Source organism: Caretta caretta, chromosome 2, assembly GCF_965140235.1.
Source record: "Caretta caretta isolate rCarCar2 chromosome 2, rCarCar1.hap1, whole genome shotgun sequence".
In the NCBI taxonomy this organism is placed as follows: domain Eukaryota; kingdom Metazoa; phylum Chordata; order Testudines; family Cheloniidae; genus Caretta; species Caretta caretta.
Window position 1 is genome coordinate 247,966,091 of NC_134207.1, and position 24,998 is coordinate 247,991,088.

Here is a 24,998-nt window from a genome sequence, read left to right on the forward strand (position 1 = left end):
TATCACTCAGGAATCATTCCACAGAAGACAAAAACATTACCCTATATACCTTGTATGCTCTTGTATCATCCTAAATGGCATGTGTGTTGTTATGCTGTAAAAAGTAATGGGCCTGGTAAAAAGGACCTGAATAATTGGTTCTGGTCTTGCACTGCACTAAGGAGCAGCATGGGAATGGTTAATAGAAATTAGAGTATATAATGACTAAACAAATAGAAGCAAATGAAATTAAGGGATTCATCTACTAAGATCATGTCTACAGCACATATTTCTACTTGCATAGCTATCTCTGACAGTATTATGAAGAGGAGTGATTCCTGATTGACATAGCAGAGTCAGCAAAAGCCTCTAGTGTAGATAGTTATATTGGCACAACGATGCGTTTGCCAGTATAGCTTGCTTTGCTCAGGCTGGCTCCATTTTGCCTGTATAAGATAAGCTGCAAATAGGAGTGTTATGCTGCTAAAGTACCTATGCTGACAAATTTCAGAGTAACAGCTGTGTTAGTCTGTATTCGCAAAAAGAAAAGGAGTACTTGTAGCACCTTAGAGACTAACCAATTTATTTGAGCTAAAGCCTTGTCAACATTACTGAATTTTACAAAAATATTCCCCCTGGTTCCACTATTACTTTAACTGAACTAGTGTTAGCACCAGTTGGGGCTGCCAACTCTGACTGAAGTTATTCCAGGAAATTTTTCCCCCTAGCATGACGTAATGTCATTTTCTGAAAATATCCTATTAAAATCTCCCGGATTGCTTTCAATAGTCACCGGGAGATCGATGCTGATTCTGGGAGACTACAGGCCAATCCTGGAGGCTTGGCAACCCTAGCACCAGTGGAGGCCTAGGCTCCCAGAGCCCAGGATTGCTTTTACCACCATGTCAACTAAACATGACAGTGGGAAGACACCAGAAGCCAGTTCATCTGAACTAGTGGTAATATGGTGGGAATCTTTGTAAAATTCCCTACTACAGACACATTCTAAAGCTTACTCTGCTCTTTCAAAGGAGCTCCTACATTCTTTTATTTTGCTGCTACTGACTTAAATGGGAGCAGGATTGGATCCAATGTGCTTCTTGTAAATCAAGGCTTTGAACTGAGAATGATGACTTCTTGGCCTTCTGATTAAGATCAAGTGCAGCATCTATTATTATCTTTATGCATCTCTGTCTGGGGATTATGTATTAGATGGATTTTTGGAACTAGAAGATGGTCTAGCAGCTTGCTTCTTCTTTTCCACAAAGTGTCTCCAGGAACTCCTTGGAGGAAGAAGGAGAGAGAAAGAACTGCGGATGTTCAGTATGCTTGTTATAATACAGCAACTGGTTTAATGCAGGGATTCCCAAACTACAGTCCCGGGCAGTCCGTTGGTAGATGCAACTGCATTCTCCAGTCAAGCTCTTAGTAAATCTTTAACTCCATGTGACTCGTGTTGTAATCTTGTTCAGTGTTATACAAAACCGTGTTTTCCCTATTTGAATACAACAGTTTGCTCTCAACATTTTTTTAAAGTGTAATTTTACTAAAACTGGTTTCAAAGAGATCTTGAAGCACTTCTTTGAGTGCATATTGCTAGTGATTTATATCATCACAATTGTTTACATTAAAATGAAAAGGAAATATGTACATTGTTTATTTAGTGTTATAGTTTATATGTATGTAATCATTAAAATGAATAATTTTCCTCAAGAAGTGTTAATAGTGGGCCGCGATGCCTATTGCAGCTGCATAGGTGGACCTCAGGGGAAAAAGTTTTGTAACCCCCAGTTTAATGAATATGGGGTGATGAAGGAAGGCACTGCCTTGTATTATATCTTTATATTTTTCATTAACTGTCATCCTTATAATAAGAGAACTGATTTCCTAACCGTTTTTAACAGTGTCTACACATAGTATCCCTCCTTTCAGCTTCCCGAGACTCATTAAATGAAAGTCATGATTTGTGAGGCATAAGCATGGACACACTATAATCTAAATGAAACAAGAACGAACAGAATTGTGGTGAGGTCCCTCCCCAACCAACGGAATATACACACACATATGCTTTCATTAAAGTGTACTCGCTGTTTGTTTCTTGGTGTGCAGAATGTAGTTCAAAATGAACATATCAGAATATGCTGAAAGTTGCCTGGTTTGTTAGAGAAAAAAAATGGAATTCAGGACATCTGAGTATTATTTCTATCTCCGATGTTGAATTTGGGTAAATTGCTTGGCACCTGTGTGCAGCGTTGCCACCTGCTAGGTCCTTACACATCTGTCATTCCAAGCAGCCAAGAGCCCCGCTGGCTTCAACATTCTGTCCCTGCTACCCAGGTTCTAAAGCACATGACCTTCTCACAGGTAACATGGGGAACATGGAAAAGAGATCTTACTGCAACACATTGATTCCCTCTGTGGACATGGGACTTAGTATTCCTCACTCCCTTAAAATGGGATGACAATACTTAGATCACAGTGTGAAGACTAACTCACTATTTTGTAAAGCACTTCGAAGTTAAAGAGCATTATAAAAGAGGTAAGTATTAGGACTTGTCCACACTTGAAAATGAATTTGGATGAAGGTACCACCACTCTTACTCTGGAATAAGAATGTCCAAAAATAGTTATTCAGGGATATTCCAGAATAGCTATTCTGGAACAACTCCATGTAGAAAAGCCTTTATTATACCGCCTTCCGCTTCCAGAAATGATGTAAAATAATTTGTTTTGCTTGTTTAATTCATATTGTAGTCATTTTTAGACGTAAAAACCTCAGAGCAGAGAGAGAGTTGTGAATGACATACACGAACGTGACCCGATACCCTAACCTTGAGCGGCAAATTTCGACAGAAGAGCGGGCTGGCGAGGGCACTGTGTTTGTACAGCGCCAAGCACACACCGTTAGCACATAAACCACCATCAGATGCAATACACTGAAAATAACTGTCACGCAGACAAACGTGGAGCAACAAATGTCGATGGCACAAAATGCTGCGCAAAAACCGAACCCCAAACCGGCGGGACTTTTAGAGCAAGCCCCCAAAGGCTGCCTAGCGTGGCATGTTACCTAAGGGCACGCGGGGCAAGACAGCGTTGCTGGCGACCCGCCACCCGTGAACGGTCCCCGAAATGCCCCGGGGAGCAGTGACGAGGCGGCGGAGCGGCGCCCTCCAGCGCACGGCGTCGCCCGGCTCGCAGCGGCGGGGCAGAGCCCAGCCACCTGGCTCGCCGCAAACTTCGCCGCCGGTGCCCGCGCGCGCCAGCGGAGCTCCCGGGAGCGTTCCATTCCGCCCTGCCGCGGGCCGCCCGGGCAGATGGGGGGTGGGCTCGAGCGCCCCCCCTAGGGGCGCGCGGGGGCCGCCGCACCCGGCGGGTCACGTGCGTGTGACAGCCGCTCTCGCTGGCCGCGGCAGCCGCGCCGCAGTTCCCCCCGCAGCAGCCGTCTCGAGCGCTCGCCGGAGCCGTATCGCGCGGAGCCCGGGCGCGCTGTGCAGGAGTCACCCCGCGGGTTGCACCGGGCGGGGGCCGGGCTAGACCGAGCCGCGGTGCCGAGGAGCTGCAAGCGGCAGGCGGCGGCCATGGCGGGGCTCCCCTGAAGGAAGCGGCGAGGGAGGAGGAGGAGGAGGAGAGGAGAAATCTCTGCATTCCCTCCACCCCATCCCTGCGCGCGGACTCCTCGTCCGCCTCCCTCCTGCATGCACCGCTGAGACCGCGCGAGGACTCTGGCATCCACCGCAAGCCCCCCACGTTCCCCCCTTTTCTGTTGCAAACAAAGAGAAGAGAGAGAGAGAGGAGGGGAGAGAAAATCTCCTTGGCTCGAGTATGGCGGACCGCAGCCTTGAGAGCATGTCCCTGCCTCTGGAGGTGAGAGCCAGGCTGGCTGAGCTGGAGCTGGAATTATCGGAAGGTAAATGATTTGTGATCGTCCCTCTCATTTCCACCCCAGCCTCGCCCGCCGGGAGACCCGAGGGGACCCCGCTCCGGGGCTGTCTGCAGCTCCAGGGTGGTGGTGGCTAGGAGGAGAACCGGGGGGCCGAGGGGGAGTGACACTTCGATGGGGGGGGTTCCCCTGGAAGGTTGATTGTCTCTGCTGCAGTGTGTAACCTCTCGTCCCCAGCTTTGTGTCCTCATCTCCTGTGTGTATTTTGCATGGTACAATTGTTTCCTGTGAGTGTCAGTTTCTCCTGCTATGTTACACAGCCTAAGGAAGGGAGGGGGGGGGGGAGAATCCCACAGAACATGGGGTTGATTTTTTTTCCCTCTTTCTCCTTGTGATTCTCCATGAGGAATTCGCTGCATTTTCAGTTTCTCTGGAAACTGGTTTATTGAATATTTTTTTCCGTGGTTGCTTTTGTTTTCTCCCTAATTCCTGATGGCGCCTGTTGTCTCTCTTTTTTCTGCCCCTTCCCCCCACTACCTTTTTCTGAGGCTGTGTAATTTTTTTTCTGACTGTAAATTCCTCCTCTTTCTCGCTGCCTCTCCTGCCACAGTGCTGGTGGAGATGGAAGAGGGGGCTTTGGCAGCAGGATTTGCTGCTCCAGTGTTGCATGTTTTATTACGGAAGATGGAAAAATCTTAAGGGCTGGGCTTGCAGGGATTCCTGTCCTGCCAAGAAAATGCAGTATTACAGAAACCTGCTATATACTTTGTAACAAAACCTATTTGAATATATCCAGGGACTTGCGTTGAAGTCCATGCAGTGGAGTCCACATTTAAATCAGTTGCAACAAAATAATAATATTTAGGAAGGTTTATTTTAAAAAAAAGCCAGTTAATTATTTCTGTAGGAGAAACAAGGATTTTAGATTAAATAGAAAAGTCGTTTAACATTTTTAATTGCGAGCTTGGGATCATTCTCCGGTTTGGTCTGTTTGGATGCTCCACGGATTCCCTGGTTGGAAAAGATGTCAGTGTAATTCTCATATTATTGTTCCTCTGATTTGGAGGATAAGCTGAAGAGACTAAACCCTCCACCCAGCGTGTGTCTCGCTTCACATTTTGATGTGTGTCAGATTGGGTTAAGTAAGGAGATGTGCCAAATGATTATTTTGTATGAGGATTATTTATTGGTTGGCTAGTAACGAGTTCATGTGCTCAAATGTCACACTAAATCTATAATTTGTATCTAATATATTCCTCTCTGGGGAAGAGAGTGAGAGTATTTCTGTATCGTAACGCTAGAGTTTGCTGTGTCCAGGAGTAAAATTCTGCTAACGGTTGGTTGGTCCCTCTCTCTTATCAAAGACAATTAACGTTCATCCACCTCGGAAAGGCTGTTAGAATGACGCTTAACAGAAGGGGGAAAAATAACCCAGCATGTCCCAAATTAGTCGTTGGAATAGCTCAACATATCGAACTTCATTTTTTTGTAACGGTTTTAGAAGGGCTTGTTGCCAGGAAGTAAAATGTACTCATGCCAATTTCCACAGCAGGGAGGAGCTGATGTTGACATTGTGTTTTCCTTTTTAACGCTTTCAGGGTGAAGAGCAGAATGAGCTTGTGGCTCTGTGCATTGCTCTCAGTCCTGTAGCTTTTTTCAGTACCCTGAAATCTTGAAATAAAGGAGATTAAAAAGGGAGATTGCCTTATTGTAGCCTACAGTGCATTGATTGGCCCTTATCTGTGCTAATAGGGACAGGAAAAGCTGACTGTTTATACTAGAGTATGCTGGATACCCAGCAATCTGGCTGCATGTAGAGATGTTGAGTTTATATAGAGTATGATCTATATATCAACAGTATAGTAATGAAAACAAATTTAATATATACTATATTTTCAGGATGCTGTAATCAATCTGAACATAGCTTCCCTCTGAATGATATATTTCTGTGATTAAGAACACAGAGTGTTGGTGTGCTGAGCATAATCCAGTAATATATTGAGGAAGTAGGATATGTTTAGCAATTAGACATTTGTACACACAGTCCAGCTTCATCCTTGGTGTAATTATTTACTTCATTGGAGTTCCAGCTGGACTGAACTTAGCCCACGAACAGTATCTCTTTCTTTGTGGCACTGAACCCAACTCCTAGTGGGCAAGTATGGCCAATGTCTTCAAAACATGGCACCCATATTTTTTAACTCTAAATACATGAATGGTTTAATGGGAGAGGGGTAGAAGGGAGGAGGGAAGGGGAGACCAAGCACCATTGAAGTGACTTCACTTAAATGAGTGGTCTAAATGAAGTGAATCTAATGGTGATTGCAGGTGCTCAGCACCTCTGAAAATTATGCCACTCATTTGTTAACTTTAAGCACCCACATTGGAAATTTTGGCCTATGCCCATAATTTCCCAAGGTAGATATATCTCTACATACACTATGATCACTATTAGAAGGTGTAGTTGTAGGTAATTAATATGCTTATCATGATAGCACAGTACTTTAAATAGTTTTCAGAGCAATTTTGCATTGCTAGGCCCTGATCCCACAAACATTTGTGTGTACTTAACTTTGCTATTTTGAACAGTTCAATTGAAATCAATGGGACTGCTCACAATAGTAAAGTTAAGCACATTATTCATTCGCTTGCAGGATCAGGGTCTTAGTGTGTGTTGCACTTATGTTGTGATAGTGTGTCTGTATATTAAGGCCCAGTTTCAGGAAACTCGGGAGAGCAAACAGATTTAGGACAGCACTTAGAAAGTTATGCATGTTCTTAAGTCCTATGAAAGTTAATGGGACTTAAAGGTAAGCTTAACTTAAAGCATTTGCTTAAGGGCTTTCCTGAAAGAGGGCTTATGGAAGAAAACTGTTGTAGAGAGAAAAGGAGGACTTGTGGCACCTTAGAGACTAACAAATTTATTTGAGCATAAGCTTTCGTGAGCTACAGCTCACTTTGTTGACTGTGTGAAATGATTGATTGCATTGCTTATGCTTATGTATGTTTTAGTGTATCTATCCAGCAACTCGGTGTTGACACATCCGTGAGCTATGTCTCATAACTGTAAGTTGTACCAGTACATTCTAGGACTCCTGGTGCACCTGTCCCATAGTGCAAAACACACTTGTGAGCACCAGAGGCTTTTGGGCAACTTCCAGATGAAAGTTGCTGCATTTTGGCAAGGAGTGACTGATTGATTGTGGTTTCTTATTCTAGAGCCAATACTTCTCAGGTGTTGTAACCAGCTTGTACAAATGATGGGCTCAATCTTGCAAGTATTTATGAATGTGCTGAACTTCATACGTATTAGTAGTCTCTTTGGGACTGGGAGAGCAGTGCTGTGTCACAAGCACACAAGACACTGTTTGGCTCTTACAACCTCAGTGTCTTTCAGCTTGGTTTTTTTTTTTTTTTTTTTTTTTGAGTGGGGCAGCAGTATTTTTTCACTTACAAATAGATTCTGATCTACTTGCTCAAGCTGGGTAGTGCCTGACTTCGTGCAAAGTCTCATTGAATTCAGTGGTCAAGGTAACCACACGCCCTGCCCGGTAACCACACGCCCTGCCCCATAACCAGTTTGGATATGAATCGAAGTGTATGGGACAAGGTAAGGGAGGGTGCTATGATTTTTGTCCAAATCTTGAAGCTGACCTGCATTGCTCTGCAAGGAGGAGATGTACCTTCTGAAAGTGTTGAATTTGTAGGGGTTGTGCTATGATGGTTAGGGAAGGCTGTCCAAACTTCTGCAGCAATCCTTGCCTACATTTCCACTGGTGACAGGCTTAGCTCTGGTGAAGTCTGAAAATGATTATTTAAAAAAAAACAAAGTTTTTAAAGGGTTTTAAAATGTAGTATGGATGTAAATTCAGTTAACCACTTTCAGATCATGTTACTTTTCTTAATATGATTTAAAAGTTGGTGTGGCCAGAGTCGCAAAAACCTTGTAGTGTATGTCTGCAGTCTAAATCCATGTGAGAAGGTGAAATATGTATATGTGTACTGTAAATTCGTCATCTCAGCAGTTAAGTCCACTTTCATGTTAAGTGTTGAGGTGTAATTTTATGTTCAGTTTAAGGCATTAGTGTATACCTTACCATGATGTTTTCCCTTAATGTTGGAGCAGGGAAAAATGTTACAATGTGTCTCTGAAAATATAGAAATGCAAAACAATGGTTTGTGAAAGTGTTTTAGGTAAGTAGTGGGTCTTCTATCATCCAGTTCAATATTCTTTAAGATGGCTAGGCAGCAGTTCTGCGGAAAAGGACCTAGGGGTGACAGTGGACGAGAAGCTGGATATGAGTCAGCAGTGTGCCCTTGTTGCCAAGAAGGCCAATGGCATTTTGGGATGTATAAGTAGGGGCATAGCGAGCAGATCGAGGGACGTGATCGTTCCCCTCTATTCGACATTGGTGAGGCCTCATCTGGAGTACTGTGTCCAGTTTTGGGCCCCACACTACAAGAAGGATGTGGATAAATTGGAGAGAGTCCAGCGAAGGGCAACAAAAATGATTAGGGGTCTGGAACACATGACTTATGAGGAGAGGCTGAGGGAGCTGGGATTGTTTAGCCTGCAGAAGAGAAGAATGAGGGGGGATTTGATAGCTGCTTTCAACTACCTGAAAGGGGGTTCCAAAGAGGATGGCTCTAGACTGTTCTCAATGGTAGCAGATGAGAGAACGAGGAGTAATGGTCTCAAGTTGCAGTGGGGGAGGTTTAGATTGGATATTAGGAAAAACTTTTTCACTAGGAGGGTGGTGAAACACTGGAATGCGTTGCCTAGGGAGGTGGTAGAATCTCCTTCCTTAGAGGTTTTTAAGGTCAGGCTTGACAAAGCCCTGGCTGGGATGATTTAACTGGGATTTGGTCCTGCTTCGAGCAGGGGGTTGGACTAGATGACCTTCTGGGGTCCCTTCCAACCCTGATATTCTATGATTCTATGTTTGTATGAGTGTGTGTGCATGTACACTGGGAGATTACGGGCTTGCTCTGAAGCTTGGTAGTAGTTTCTACTGTCTGTACTGGTGCTTGCATAGCTGATGAACTGTAGCTCTTCTGGGCTGATGCAATCAGCATCTCACTTCATAGTGTAGTTCTTTAAGGCTGTTTGCAATTTTATGAGCCTTTAGTTTTCTAACCCTGTATAATTTTTTTACTGGATGGAATTAGATGAATCATCTTATTTTCTACTAACTGAAGATCTGATGTAATAGTAATAAAAGTGTTTTGTAAATGTCTGTGCATTATAAAATATCAAAATTAAAAGACCCATCCATTTCTTAAAAGTGCCTACCAATTAGAAAGAATTGCTCTAGAAATACTTCTCTTTTTCTTTGGATTAATTTAAGGGTATACAAGATTACATTGCCCTTTAAATTACTTTCTGATCCTAAATTAATTGGGAAAAGATGCTTTAAATTTCTTCCATTATTTTATCCAAGTGTCAGATAAGCTTGTAGAAACACGTAAGGAACCACAGATGCCATATGGAAAATGTGAAAAACATCCTGTTCAGAAATTATTCTCACTATATGCTGTATATGTTAGTTTCTTTCCTCCTCCATTTTATGAATATGTGGCATAGTTTTTTGTTTATGAACCTTTACAAAAAGAATATTTTTCATAAAATGTCAGCAGATCTTTTTTATGAATATTTATTGATTCGCAGAGGGTCTGGATGCATGTTCAGCTAATTAATGTGGCCCTCAGTTTTAGTTATGTCCATTGGCCCCATTATGTGCATTAGTGTTTGGATTTATTGGGTTGTTGTTTGGCCCAGGTTGCAAATTAATTTGTTGGTTGTAGGGCTATGTGCTCCCCATACCCATCTCCTCTTTTTGTGTCTGTTACTATGCAGTGTTTCCTTCAGGATAGGAAAGCAAGGGCCTCATACACTACTAGACTAATACAGTCAGCAAAAATACAAGTGCTTTCAGAAGGGAGATGTAGTTGGCAGGGTCTACCATGGAAACTAAAAGCAGCAAACCTGTATGTCTGGATATACTCATTGGGTTGGCGCCAGGGAACCTTAGTTCCTATAGTTAGGTTTCAGAGTAACAGCCGTGTTAGTCTGTATTCGCAAAAAGAAAAGGAGTACTTGCGGCACCTTAGAGACTAACCAATTTGTTTGAGCATAAGCTTTCGTGAGCTACAGCTCACTTCATTGAATGCATACCGTGGAAAATACAAACACCCATTTTTTCATGGTCATGTGTATAAAAACATCTTCTGTATTTTCCACGGTATGCATCCGATGAAGTGAGCTGTAGCTCACGAAAGCTTATGCTCAAATAAATTGGTTAGTCTCTAAGGTGCCACAAGTACTCCTTTTCTTTTTCCTATAGTTAGTACTTAAGAATATTAGCCAGCTGACTCTGTACCAGCATAGCAGGTTAAGACTGTGGAAACCTGAATAACTACCATACCTGTATGAATTTGGGGACACAGTAATTCTTTTGCTTTAATTCATTCTTCAACAGATGGTACTCTAGCAAATGGGTACAACCAACCTGTCCAGTGGGATCGAAAGAAACTTTAAGGTGAAGCTCTTGTCATCAGTTATGCTGGACAGTGTACTGGTTTGAGAGGAGAGCAAGAGAGCTGATAGTTTTATAAATGCAGCCAGAGTCGCTCATGAGTTAATGCTCTCATTTAAAGCAAGGGAATCAGAGCTTTAATATTTGTTACATTTGTAGTTATTTGGCTTCGCTCTGATATCTGAACTCAAGACCTTTAGTGGATGTTGATGCATCACAAGGATTTCCCTAATGGCACTGGTGTGCCTTGGCTACTCATTCATTTGAAACATATTTTAGTGTCTTGTAAAACATACAATGCATATTCTGAGGATTTCCCCAAAGCAGCTCTCCTGAAAGTATGCTGTGAATATATCATTATTTGAGGCTGCTATTGAGCAATGGTTTATGGTGAAGTGTTACACTTGATAGATCATTCAGATTATCAGTACTGGGTTACACAACAGAGACACCATTGCTTCTCTTCTCAAGGATGTGTGAAAATTGCCTCAGGGGCATCAGTTTTGTTGGTAAAGCAGCCAGCAAGCAGTTTATTTATAACAAGAATAAATGGAGTGAGGGCCTGGCCTTTCTGACACTACATGTTGCCTATCTCTGGTTCTACTGTACGGTCCAGCAGGTAAAAGCCTAACATTGCTTTCCCTTGCCAAACTATACCACTTCATGTATATTGTTATTCAATATGATACCTTTAGATAGCCTAGCCCACATCTAAAAATATTCTTCCATATTTTGGAGTACGCTGTCACATTTAGATTCAAACAGGCTTTACCCTCGTAACTCCGTTAATCTGTGGTCCAGAGTAAAACTTCCCTTTAATTTTCTTCGGAAAAATGATTATTAAAAAAATCTCATTCTATATAAAACTCAGGTATAATGAGACTGGAGAGCAGCAGAAAGATAAATTTCAGAGTAACAGCCGTGTTAGTCTGTCTTTGCAAAAAGAAAAGGAGTACTTGTGGCACCTTAGAGACTAACCAATTTATTTGAGCATGAGCTTTCGTGAGCTACAGCTCACTTCATCGGATGCATACCGTGGAAACTGCAGTAGACATTATATACACACAGAGACCATGAAACAATACCCCCTCCCACCCCACTGTCCTGCTGGTAATAGCTTATCTAAAGTGATCGGGACATCAATAGGTACCTTTAGGTTTTTATAGCTCAAAGTGTGTGGGAGGAGGGAGGCAGGCCTGGTCTACGCATACAAATTAGATTGTTAGCTACATTACTCAGGGCTATGAAGTTTCGCATCCTGAGCGCTGTAGTTAGGTTGACCGAACCCCAATGTAGAGCACAGCTGGGTTGATGGAAGAATTCTGCCGCTGACCTGGCTATCACCTCTGGGAGAAGTGGATTATCTACATCAATGGAAAAAGCCCTTCTGTAGATGTAGGAAGTGTCCGCACTACAGCGGCACATTTGTAGTATAGACATAGCCAGAAAATCCTAAATGTAATGTATCGCTTCTGTACTTAAAATTCACTGACTTAATTTTAAGTTTTATAAGAGGATATTTATATAAAACATCAAGCAGGACTTTTTAAATAACTGCATTAATTCTTCAACAACTGTCAGACAAGATGACTCACCGCTGTATAAGAATGCACCACAGTACATAGCAGATTTGACATAAACCCTTAATCCTTGTGAAATTTTGCATGTATATTCCCCACCTCCCCTGTGGGTGAGCTCTTGTCTATGCTGAAGTCCTGATGATCCCACTCTGCCCCCCTTCCTAAGGACCAGTTTTGCTGTCCCCAGTCATCTAGCTGAGGATGGGATGTGGCCCACTGTCCAGAGCTCATTAACGGTGTTCTGTCATTGTCTAAAAAGGTCACTGTTGTAACGTTTCCTTTCTTTCCTCAACTCATGAGGCTGAGATTGGTGCATTTCCAGACCCCTGCTGTCCTGTGCAGTGTTTATTTCCGTCTCCTTCTTATGTTATTCAGTAAGTATATGCTAAAAATCTAAGTCTTGGTTTCACATAATGCCGCTTGACTTAGTGATGCAAATCAGAGAATTGCTCATTTTAGGGTTGTGTAACTCAGTCAAATGAGTTTTACAGTCATGTTAACTAGGGCTTCTAATTGCTTGATCAAGTTTTCAGTGCCACTACTAAGTACATCCTTAAAAACTGTGAAATAGATTGGGGGCACATTATCCTCTGCTGCAATAAAGCACAGAGGGGCAACTCATCTTGAGGAATTCCCTGCAAATCGTTCCCCGAGGCAGGAGGTGCTTGGAAGGCCACAACATTAAGAGGATCTATGTTGCTTTTGAACTGGAGTCTCCTGAGGCTTCTCAGTAGCAGCTGTGGAGGAGACCCAGAAGGAGTTAATGCAGTTCTAAGTACAAATGGGGGAATTGTAGGCGGGGAGGTTTGCAGGGAATGGTGCTGAAGCATGGCCAGTTCCTGATTCCTAATCTTCTTTCTCTTCCCCTAAGCCTGGTGGAGTGCTAACAGAGCAACTTCTGCAGGATGCAAGGGGGGATGGGAGGAGTGTACCATGGAGATGGCACTCCTGCACTCCCTTTTGCAAGGGCAGTGGGAGAACTAGGCCATCTGAGAAGCAATACTTGAGTTGACTTGGTCAACACTTAGATCACTTATATACGTATCTACAGTAATATAGTTACCATAATTTTCATACATGGTGTCCAAATCTGGATACACTGATCAGCACAAAGCATCCAGGTGTGGAACTGGGCACCCAAATTTACAGTTAAAGTTAAAAATTAGGCCCTATGTGTTAACTGCTCCCAGGGACCTCTTTTTTAAAAAAAAAAATAAATAAAATCATACCTTGGGTAGTTTGAGTAAAGCGAGCAAGAAAGCTGACAACCTGAGAGATTCTACTATGAAAAGAAAGCCATTGTGAAGAGTTGTATGTTACTAGTGCTAATAATCATGGGTGAGCTGAAAAGTGCAGAAAGCATTCCCAGGGATGATAGACTTACTACATGAGGTTTCATTTCTAGAAAGCAGTATCAAGTATGGTCTACTCTTGGGGCTTGCAGATATTTGAATGACTGAATAGGTAGGGCAGTAGCTAAGGAGGGAAAGAAGGAAAAATTAAAATATTGGTTGTTCTGAAACAATTGTAATATGAGGATCTCTGTCAGGTCCTGTTGCAGTATATAGATCTTGTGACTTGCTATCTGGAGTCAGACAACCTATTATACCTGATCTAAGTTAATGATGACATCAGACATTCCTTTTTTTCAAACATATTTTGACTATGTGTGTAAATCAAAACTAAAAATATTAACAGCTCCATCCAGTTTCTTATATTAAAAGGAAATTTTTTTGTTAAAAATGTGTCCCCTTTCTTTGGCTGAAAGAATTTGAATTCAGAAAGTTTTCAGCCAGCTCCACTGGAAATGTCAAAGTATTGGTAATGGAACACTGTGTTTTTACTTCTAGATCACTGGCTCAAAGGCTGCCTAGACTGGCAGAGGTTGAAAGTTTTTGGTTGGCTTTATGACCCGTGTGAAGTAAATTGACAGTCTTGTTCTTAGTGCACAGATGTCCTCATCACAGAAAACAATTTTGTTGCTAGGATCTTTTTATTTAGCAATCCTTGCAGAAAGCCCGAGACTGAATGCACATAGCAGCTGAACTATCCTTTCATTGCCAGAAGTGGCCCTTTTAGGTTAAAGGTGCAGTACATTGGCAGGATGATGTGAGGAAGTTTTCACATCTCTTGTCTATTTTGTACCTGTTTAGTGACCAAATGGAGGAAACTGGTCTTGAGGAATATAAATCTGTTAGCACAAATTCACTTAATGTTTTTGGAAAGATTAAAAAATCATATAATCGTCACAGCTTTTTCATAACTCGGTCTACTTTCTAACTACATTTACATAAGTAATTTTTCAGTTTGTAGTTTTAGACCTTGAAATTACAGGAAATAATTAATAGTTTAACACCCTTTTTCTAGCCATGAGTTTGTGAAACACATTGATTCACAATTCAGATTTCACTTAAAAATATTGTGCATGGATCAACAATTTTCATGGCTGTTGCTCATTATTTTCTTGATACGCTGATGTTTCATTCTCCCACTACTGTCTTCAAGCTAGACTGCCGCACTGTCGTCATTGCAAGCAAATCCGAGGAAAATTGGGATCTTATACGCTCTCTTTTCCCCTTGCTGAGTGGAATGTGATTCAGATAAATAGCTAATATTTTGATGAAGAGTCTGCACAAATAAAACCAGACTGCTGCACTGTGGTGACATGTAAGCAGTTCCATTTTGCTAAAGAATCTTAAAATGAAAATTGCAATTCAAATGCTGTTATAGCTGTCTTTTAACAGATGCCTGAGGATGAACAAATAGCACTTATCTAGTGAAATGGCAAAATGCAGAGACTTATCTATCTATCTTGCTACCATTGACATCAATGGCAAAACTTCCATTGACTTCTAAGGGGCAGGAGTAGCTCCTTATTCTGTACAACATGATTAAATAGACTGAAGATGTAAACCAACCATTGCAAAATGCACACAACTTTTTTTGAGTGTAAAAATCTAGGGGTTAGCTTTATTTCCTTGGAGGCAGAAAAATATATTACATTGCTGGGCTGTTGGAGTGAACCTTAGTGCTAAGTGATAAAATAACAGATTGGCAACATTTTTAATTGGCTCAGTGTTATAATAGAGTAGGTTGGTTTGTTGTGAGGAGCAGCAACAAAAGTGGTTAGCAGGAATTTTATTGTGGTATAAAATTGTATTGGAACTTACGTTTCTACTGATGATATGTTTGACACTCTCTAGTCATATGAAGTTCTCTCTGTGTGTCAGTTACAAGCCTCAAAAGTTGGCTGTGTGTGTAATATCTATCTAATATCTAATATCTGCACCATGAAATTCTCTCTGGTTTTGCATAAAAGTGGTGCAGTAGTTTGAGAGTAAGACCCTTACTATGGTTGTCAGAAATCCTAGGTTCAAATATTGTATGTCTGCTTTAATTGGATGCTGGACTGTATTTTGGAAGATTTCAGAGTAACAGCCGTGTTAGTCTGTATTCGCAAAAAGAAAAGGAGTACTTGTGGCACCTTAGAGACTAACCAATTTATTTGAGCATAAGCTTTCGTGAGCTACAGCTCCCTTCATCGGATGCATACTGTGGAAAATACAGAAGATGTTTGTTTTTATACACACAAATCATGAAAAAATGGGTGTTTATCACTACAAAAGGTTTTCTCTCCCCCCACCCCACTCTCCTTCTGGTAATAGCTTATGTAAAGTGATCACTCTCCTTACGATGTATATGATAATCAAGGTGGGCCATTTCCAGCACAAATCCAGGTTTTCTCCCCCCCCCCCCAACCAAACCCACTCTCCTGTTGGTAATAGCTTCTCTAAAGTGATCACTCTCCTTACAATGTGTATGATAATCAAGAAAAGAAATTTGGGGTCACAGTGGATAACTAGCTTAACACAGACTACCTGTGTTATGTGCCCAAGAGATCAAATGCAATCTTTGGATGTATAATCAAGGGAATACTGAGAAGAAATAGGGAGGTGTTATGATCACTTTATACAACCTTAGTGAGAATGTTACTGGTTCTGTGTCTGATTCTGATGTCCACACTTTAAAAAGGATTTTGGCAAATTGAAAATGGTTCAGAAAAGAGCTACAAGAATAAACAAAGGCCTGGAAAACCTGCCTTGCAGGGTATGTCGATGCTGAAATAAAAGATGAAGGTGCCAAAGTTCCAAAACTGCTCCACAGCCGTTTTACAGCCCCACAGCCTATGCCCCAGGAGCCCGAGTCAGCTGACCTGGGACAGCTGTGGGGGTTTAATGGCTGTATAGACATACCCACAATGAGAAACCAAAGAAGCTCAATCTATTTAGCTTACCAAAGGAAAGGTTAAGAGGTGACTTTATGTACTAAGAGTACCAACATGGGGGAAAGATTTCTGATCAGAGAGGGCTCATTAATCTAGTAGACAAAGGCATAACAAGAGCTAGTAGCTGGAAGCTGAAGCTAGACATACTCAGATTAGAAAGAAAAGGAGGACTTGTGGCACCTTAGAGACTAACCAATTTATTTGAGCATAAGCTTTCGTGAGCTACAGCTCACTTCATCGGATGCAGATTAGAAATAAATCAGACATTTTTAATAGCGTAATTAACCATTGAAGCAACATACCTTGGGACGTGATGGATTCTCCATCACTTGAAATCTGTAAATCGAGACTGGATGTCTTTTTCTAAAAGATACACTGTCAGAAGTAATGGGCTTGATGTGGGAATCGCTTGGTGAAATTCTATGGCCTGTTTTATCCAGAAGGTCAGATCACATGGTCATAATGGGTTCTTCTGGCCTTAAAATCTATGAATATATGAATAAAAGTCCCAGCACAAAAGTAACTTGAGATGTCTCCCTTCCCCTCCCATCTTGTGCAGTGGTGGAGTCTTTTATTAAAATTTGAAAAGACACACACACCCTCATACATTTTTTAAATTATCAAAGTATCTTTTTAAAAGCAACCTGCTGCCCCTCAAATTTGCAGGTTTGGGGTTAGTTAGGTGACTTTACATTTTTTTTATCGTGTTATGAGTGGTGTAGTTCATATTCATGTCCTCTTGGTAATTTTAAAAACTGGTATTACAGCTGAGTGCTTAAGGTTTTACTGGTTCTTGAGAGTGTACAAATGATCAGTTAATGTCTATATGCAATAACTTTTTTTAAAAAAAATCTGTATCCGCACCATAAATATCTGTAATTGCTCTACAGGTGGACAGGATATTAAATTCAGTTGGGTCAATAATATGGATTTCAAAAACACCCTTAGTGTACTTACCCTATAGATTGTAATGACTAGTTCAAAAAAAAAGAAAAGAACTAGATAAGTTCATGGAGGATAGGTCCATCAATGGCTATTAGCCAGGATGGGCAGGGATGGTGTCCCTAGCCTCTGTTTGCCAGAAGCTGGGAATGGGCGACCAGGAATGGATCACTTGATTACCTGTTCTGTTCATTCCCTCTGGCGCACCTGGCATTGGCCAGTGTTGGAAGACAGGATACTGGGCTAGATGGACCTTTGGTCTGACCCAGTATGACCATTCTTGTGTTCTTATGACTACCATATAGCCTTTAAGTATCAGGTCAATAATATGGATTTTAAAAGCTCCCTATGTGTGGGTCAATAACCCACTTTTTAAATGGGGAATTATTCTTTTAAATAACCTGGTGAAAGAACTCAATTCTGAGATTGAAAATCTATCCTTCATGTGCTCCATTTGTGCCTTGATATAGCTGGGAGGTAAGGTCAGAGTGTGTGTTATAGTGTGCTGAAATATCTTGGCACAAGAGGGCAAGTACACACTTTGGTGTGCTTGCTTTGGTCCCATTTAAATCACAATGTTTGTTTTTTCTGGTTAACTGAATATATGTATTGATTTTGCCTTTTTTCCCTTCCCCTGGGTGTTTTGAGTTTTGTTTTTAACTGTGTCAGCGTAAGTGGCTACAATGCATCCTGTGTTTCTACATTCTCAATATACTAATTTGGAAGTGGTGAGTAGCTCTTTCCTACTTCATGCTGAAAGCAGCAGCATAACCAGTTCTCATCAAAAGACTTTTGGCACTGCTCAGAACTGCTTTTCCTTGCTCTGATGTCTTTTTCCTTTTGCCTCACTAGACAGTCTCAACAGCTCTTATTTGTTCCTCTGCTTTCTGACAACGAGTGAAGAGCAGGAAAGATACTGGTAGCATATTTCTAACCCTTCAGCTGCCATCATGGGTTCCGTGAGTGCTATGTATTTGCTCTGATGCAGCTGCTGACCTTGAGTAAGAGACAACTTGTCTCATGGGCCTACCCCACACATGGGCCTCCCAGGTGACCTGAGACAACCAGTTGGGGAGGAGAGAGTACAAGTGCAGAACAGTCCATTCCTTCTAAGCAGCATAGAAGTCCATACACACAGACAGAAAACACAATCTTTCACTAACAGTCAGAGACGTAAGAAATGTCAACTTGCCTAATATGGAGTCTCCCTTTTCTACTCAACCCCGTTGTAGTTTTAGCTAGCAGTGCTTGTCAGTCATGCCTACTAGGAGGGCCATGGTTATGCTTTGGTGGGTTTGCTACACCCCCTCCAACTTTGGTTAGACATGCAGTAGTACTGGGCTCCAGTCCACAGGGGATGAAGTGAGCTTGAGCAAGTTGGTTGGACTCTGGTGAGTAAAAGGGACGGGGAGCGGGGAGGGAGAAAGAAATCTCTTAACCAAAAAGAGAGCAGAACACTGTCAAAGGAAAACTTCCCCAGATTCGAGGTGCCGGATCCTAAAGAGGTAGCTGGAAATTGTAGAGCAAAGAAACATCCTCTGTTCACTAACTTGCTCTCTAACAGCTTTCTCCTGAAAGTATACCCCACAGTGCTCAGTTTGTTCCTCCTTTTATAACAGAAGCTAGCAGAGAAGTGGCCTTTTTTCTGTCCAGTGCCAGTCTCATCATCTGCCTCACTGTAAGGTAGATACTGTCCCCTTCATGTCTGATATGGAATGTAGTTTCTGGAAAGGATAAGGAATATTCAGTATGGTCTGCTTTTTAGAGGAGGAGTATGGGGAGCAGAACTTATGAATTCTGTTCCTAGCTCTGTAACTGAATAGCCTTGACTTTAAGTCTCAGTTGCCCAAATGGGTATAATGATACCTACCTCACAGGGAAGCTGTGAACATTAATATTTGAAATACTGGTTTGGGATCCTTGGCTGATATGTGTTGTATAAATAGCTGCTTTTAAACTCCATCACCAGAAATGCTTATAGTTCTTCTTGGGAGCACAATACGTTATTGCAGAGTTCTGCAGAGCTATAGGAATCAAATGCAAAAGTTTCCAAACGCTTGCATAGCCCTTAGTTCACCTTGGCAAGAATTTCAGTACTGCCCTCCCCTCTGCTTCCCTCCCCCAAAGGAATAATTTGAAGCATGAAGTCCAGTGATTAGAAAACAAAGGATGAAATAAGAAGCTTCTCAGTGGCTTAAGTACATGTCTGGAGGGAAGCCATAAAATGGTGAGGTTTACTAGTGTTTTGCAAAGAGGTGTTCTTTCCCCTGGCTATTCCTCTGCTCCCAGGATGAGTTTCTGGTTGCACAGAAATAAATGGCAAAACTCCCATTGACTTCAGTAATGCCCAGGATTTTAATCCTACTGTTTGATGCACTTCCTCTTAAAGCAAAGACAAAGTATGACGAGAAACATTAATACAGGAACTAGTCTCCTCTTTTTCCAATGTGTGTCAGTAATTTTTGATGCTAATGTAACATCTTACATTTTTCCAATCTCTGCTGAGGTGGAACAAGGGCTAAAATCTACTTGGAGTGGGGAAAATAATTAGAAAAAACACAATAGGGTTCAGACTCATGACTGGGGTTCCGAAGTGCAAACACAATGCAAATAATAAATCCTGTTTTGTAGGAATGGAATTGCTTTTGGAACCTTAAATGTAACAGGGAAACTCATAGGGAATGCTTAATAAAAATAATTTGATAGCTGTCTGCTCAAGATGAATAGGTTTCAGAGTAGCAGCCGTGTTAGTCTGTATCTGCAAAAAGAAAAGGAGTACTCCTTTTATTTTTTTCAAGATGAATAGAGTTCAGAAAAGCCCTATGGCACTCCTGTCATTCTCTAAAAGGAAATACATGGACGGAGATTTGCCTGACTGCCTTTGAGGTCTGCCATTTGGCAAAGAGAAAGTAGCCTCTGTGGAAAACCTAGGCAGAGATGAACAAGTGGTTCTCTTGCTTTTATTGCTTCACCTAGTTGTTTTCAGTATGGTCTCTGATCAGTGGGGATCCATTCTAAAGGATTACTGGTTAATTATAGGATGACAGATCATTACTGTTTGTAATAATATGTACCTAGAGCAAGAGAGGCATCAAACACTGGGAGTTGTAGTAGTAAAACACTGGGGGATTCCTGTGTTGTCTGCCTTCCCATCAGTCCTCTTAATCAACAAACGGGGGTGCAAGACAAAGGTGGAGATTATTCGGGTTTATTTCCCTTTTGCCATACTGTAGCTGTCATTGTGATCTTCTTTTTTCATGCACAGAGTGTTTGGAAAGGTGCCAGACTGATACCTTGGAGGCTGAAGCTTTCAAAGCTCATGCTTCTGAGCAACCAACTACATGAAATCGGAGTATTATATAAACCTGCTGAAGTGCAGATGTTCTGATAATCGTACTTGCTGCCTGTCTTTTGTTATTCTTGCCACTTATCTTCAGGCTAAAGATGTATCATGCATATTAAGGGCCAAATTCTGGTATATTTACTCATATTAAATAGTACCTTACCCCTATACTTGATGTCAATGCACTGTGGAGTACCCCGCCCCCCCCCCCAGCTTTGAAAGTATCTTGTCTCCTCATTGATCATTTTGGTCAGGTGCCAGTGAGGTTATCGTAGCTTCTTAACCCTTTACAGGTGAAAGGGTTTTTCCTCTGGCCAGGAGGGATTTTAAAGGTGTTTACCCTTCCCTTTATATTTATGACAAATATGTGTACAGGATGCAGAATCTGGCCCTTGGAAAATAAAGAGCTTAATGTACTTTATTTAAAAATATAGCTTTTTGGATCAGGGTTCCATCCAGCATATTTTTTTTTATTGATCTGAAGACCACCCCAAAAATGTCATTTGTAGCATATAATTAAAAAAAGGAACATCTTGCAAAGAGCGGTTAATGCTTTCTACATGATGAAAGCTATTTGAATTGTTCAAGCATAAAGCACGGATTATAAACCATATCTTCAGATCATCTTTGCATATTTATGAATGCACCTGTTATATAAGCAGTGAAAAATGCTCAAATTCATCCTGTTGTAGGCCACAGTTATCAGAGTGAAGAAAAACTAGATCATTTGTCAGTTGAAGTATTCTGAATCCAAAGCTGTGCCTTATCTGCCTAATAACCTAATGCTAGAGAAAGATACCATTTGCTTTTAGTAGGACTATATTCATGTGATTGTCTGTGGCTGAATTGCTGCACTGAGTTCTGTGTAAAGATTTCCCCCTCATTTTGCATAATATTGGAGTAATATAAACCAGCTCCAGAATATTGAGTTGTTTCTTATATTTGTAAAAAAATCTAAGGACCAGATATTCATCTGGCATAAACATCATCGTTCCAATGGCTTCAATGGATCAATGACAGCTGAGGAACTGGCCTTAACTATAGCTTCTTTACTTATTCGTGTACATACTCTTAGATACTTGGATCCAGATTCAGAGGCGAGGCTAGATGAAGTGTAATTGATGGTTTGCCTCTTCCGTATGTGTATATATTGTCACCTTAGACTTACTGATCCTGAAAGTAGATACACAGTGGGACTCCATGCAGGTTCAGGGGTCTGCACTAGCCTTTCAGTTTGCAGTATGGGGCTGTCAAGGTTCCTTCCCCACTCTGAACTCTAGGGTACAGATGTGGGGACCTGCATGAAAGACCCCCTAAGCTTATTCTTACCAGCTTAGGTTAAAAACGTCCCCAAGGTACAAACTTCGCCTTGTCCTTGAACAATATGCTGCCACCACCAAGCATGTTAAACAAAGAACAGGGAAAGAGACCACTTGGAGAAGTCTTCCCCCAAAATATCCCCCCAAGCCCTACACTCCCTTTCTTGAGGAAGGCTTGATAAGAATCCTCACCAATTGGTACAGGTGGACACAGATCCAAACCCTTGGATCTTAAGAACAATGACGAATCAACCAGGTTCTTAAAAGAAGAATTTTAATTAAAGAAAAGGTAAAAGAATCACCTCTGTAAAATCAGGATGGTAAATACTTTACCGGGTAATCCGATTCAAAACATAGAGAATCCCTCTAGGCAAAACCTTAAGTTACAAAAGGACACAAAAACAGGAATATACATTCCATCCAGCACAGCTTATTTTACCAGCCATTGAACAACGGGAAATCTAACACATTTTCCAGCTAGATTACTTACTTACTTAACAGGAGTTGTAAGGCTGCATTCCTGATCTGTTCCTGGCAAAAGCATCACACAGACAAACAAACCCTTTGTTCCCTCCCCCAAATTTGAAAGTATTTTGTCCCCTCGTTGGTCATTTTGGGTCAGGTGCCAGCGAGGTTATCCTAGCTTCTTAACCCTTTACAGGTGAAAGGGTTTTGCCTCTGGTCAGGAGGGATTTTATAGCACTGTATGCAGAAAGGTGGTTACCCTTCCCTTTATATTTATGAAAGGGGGTAAGACTCATACCCACTTACTGACATGTAACTCGCACCCTGAACTCTTTACACATCACTTTTGGATTGAGTCCTATGTGTGTAATACAAGATTATATTCTTTTTCATTCAAAGTGGTATTCTTGGCCATGTTTCCCTAAGATTTCCCTTCCTTCCTAAATGACAAACTACAATTTAGCTCGGAGGATTCTTGGTGGGGGTGATGCACTAAAAACAAGGCATCACTTCAGATCTTTAGAAGGAATAGTGACAGGTAAAAATTCACTTCTATGGCATGTCTAGTGTCTTATCATAGATATCACACTGCAGTCATTTGGTCCCTATCTCAGATCTCTTGCAGTACTGGGACTTAAAATTTGGCTTTAAATTATGCCATGTACAGTAATAACTAGCACGCGCATGCTCTCTCTATATCTAAAATAGAATAAAATGCATACAATATATGCATTCAAGCAGATGTTGGAATTTTAAAACTGTTTTAGTTAAAATAATAGCTATTGATTTTGTATACAAAACTTGGTAATTATTGCAACTTTACCTCTTGCATGAATAATTTGAACTGAGGTGGTGGGTGATTTGAATGCTATGGGCCTGATACTCCTGTCACTTATAGTAGTTCAACTTCATTGACTTCAGATGAGTTATTTTTGAATTACACTGGTGTCAGAGAAGTATTGGGCCTCTTTATATTTTAGGAAGAATATTTCCAGCCATTCTAACTGCAGCAAGTGGATAAGTAGTACTGAATGTTGTTTAAAATCAATTTATTTGATTGATTAGCCATAAAAGCTAATTCCGGTATGCAAATGTCTTGTATTTTGATGAGATCTTCTGTTACTTTTGTTCAAATCCATCTTGAGATTTGTGCCCACCTATAATCATGCACTTCAGTATCCCATATCTTTTCACTGTTTCGGGCAATTAAAGCAATAATGAATCATTCTGAATAAACTGGAAGCAGTCGTCAAACACTTTTGGTGTAGTTGAACCACCCACAATAGGATCCCTTGTCCTGAGAACTGTTATGTCACTTTGGTCCTCTGTTGAATGTTTAGCTCCCGCTACTTGTTTCTCAGCTCTCCAGGCCTTGGATTGCTTCTATAAGGAGGGAAGTCCAGAGTAGCTGGATTGTATTTTAGGGTACAGCTAAGGCCTTTCAGTATGGTCACAGAGCTTCCATATCCAGATACTCTCCTGACTATTCAAACAGTGAGCAACTGGGCACAGCTTTAGCAAATGAAGGGTATGTAGACTATGGCCCTGATTCAGCAAAGCATTTAAGCATGTGCTTAAATCCCACTGATTTCGCTAGTTAACATGAAGTCTGATTATTACAGATAGTGGAAACAAATTAGTCTCCTAATATATATTTGTCTGTATGTTCTATGGAGATTGAAAAGTCCTCTCAACTGAGGGCCTTACTATAATATATGAGATGTTGTCTGTATGTTGTCTCTCTCTCTCTCTCTCTCTATCTGTATCTATATATGAGAGAATACAACTTTGTATCCGATGAAGTGAGCTGTAGCTCATGAAAGCTTATGCTCAAATAAATTGGTTAGTCTCTAAGGTGCCACAAGTACTCCTTTTCTTTTTGCGAATACAGACTAACACGGCTGTTACTCTGAAACCTTTGTTTTTGTTGGTCACAGAAAAATCTCCTCCTCAGGAACATTCTGTCTTCAGTAGCAGGAAAAGTCACCTTGTTACAAGATGGCCTAAGACGCACATCAGTCCACAGAGGTTGCGCTCATGAAACCAAGATGCATTTGGTCTGCTAATAAGGAAACAGGGTTGACCAGTAATCACTCTGCATCAAAATAAAAGATACTGACTATTACGAAGACCTGGTAACCACTTGTGTTGATGCCCTTTTTAGTCTATGAACATAATTTAACTTCTTTTTCCCTTTTGCTATATTAAAATATAGCAGGACCCAATGGGAATAAAGAAAAAGATGCCCAAGACCAAATTAAAGTTCCAGTTGGAATATTGGTAGACCAAAGAGAGCAATGAGGATGAGGGAGATTGGGAAATGAGAACTAAAACTGGAGCATTTCTTATCTCTGATGTGGCCTTAACAAACCTGATTCCTGGATCTGCGGTAATCCTCAACCCACCGACAAAAATATTTGTCTCCTCAGCTCCAGGGCCAAGTATGTGGGCCAGATTTGGAAATTCTGGATCTATCGGTATAATTCTTAAGACTCAATTTAAGGACTCTGTGTGAGGGAGGGAGAGGCAGAGGGAGGTGGATGGTGGGAATTTTCTAGAGTTCAAGAAAGTCAGCGTACGGCGGTGGATGCTAAGGGTGAAGTATCTCCTTCATCCCCTCAGGAACTGTATGGCAAAGATGATGGCTACACAAGAGATCTTACAGC

At 41.3% G+C, this 24,998-nt stretch overlaps 1 protein-coding gene and 1 pseudogene across 11 annotated transcripts in view; both read left to right on the forward strand.

Moving 5' to 3' along the window:
- The first annotated feature begins 1,108 nt into the window (after positions 1 to 1,108).
- Positions 1,109 to 1,265, forward strand: LOC125633159 (U2 spliceosomal RNA; annotated as a pseudogene).
- A 2,086-nt stretch (positions 1,266 to 3,351) lies between these two features.
- The window catches only part of DIP2C (disco interacting protein 2 homolog C), a 483,413-nt gene continuing 461,766 nt past the window's right edge, over positions 3,352 to 24,998 (forward strand). For 3 of the 11 annotated variants that reach the window (XM_075125976.1, XM_048837653.2, XM_048837657.2), the window contains exon 1: positions 3,354 to 3,889. Coding sequence is in view for 7 of the 11 variants with exons in the window: in XM_048837653.2 (XP_048693610.1) it covers positions 3,805 to 3,889 (85 nt within the window). In the remaining 4 variants the exon portion in view is untranslated. Of the gene's footprint in view, positions 3,890 to 24,998 lie in introns of all 11 variants that reach the window. The other 8 variants (XM_048837652.2, XM_048837656.2, XM_048837651.2 and 5 more) reach the window with 5 other exon arrangements.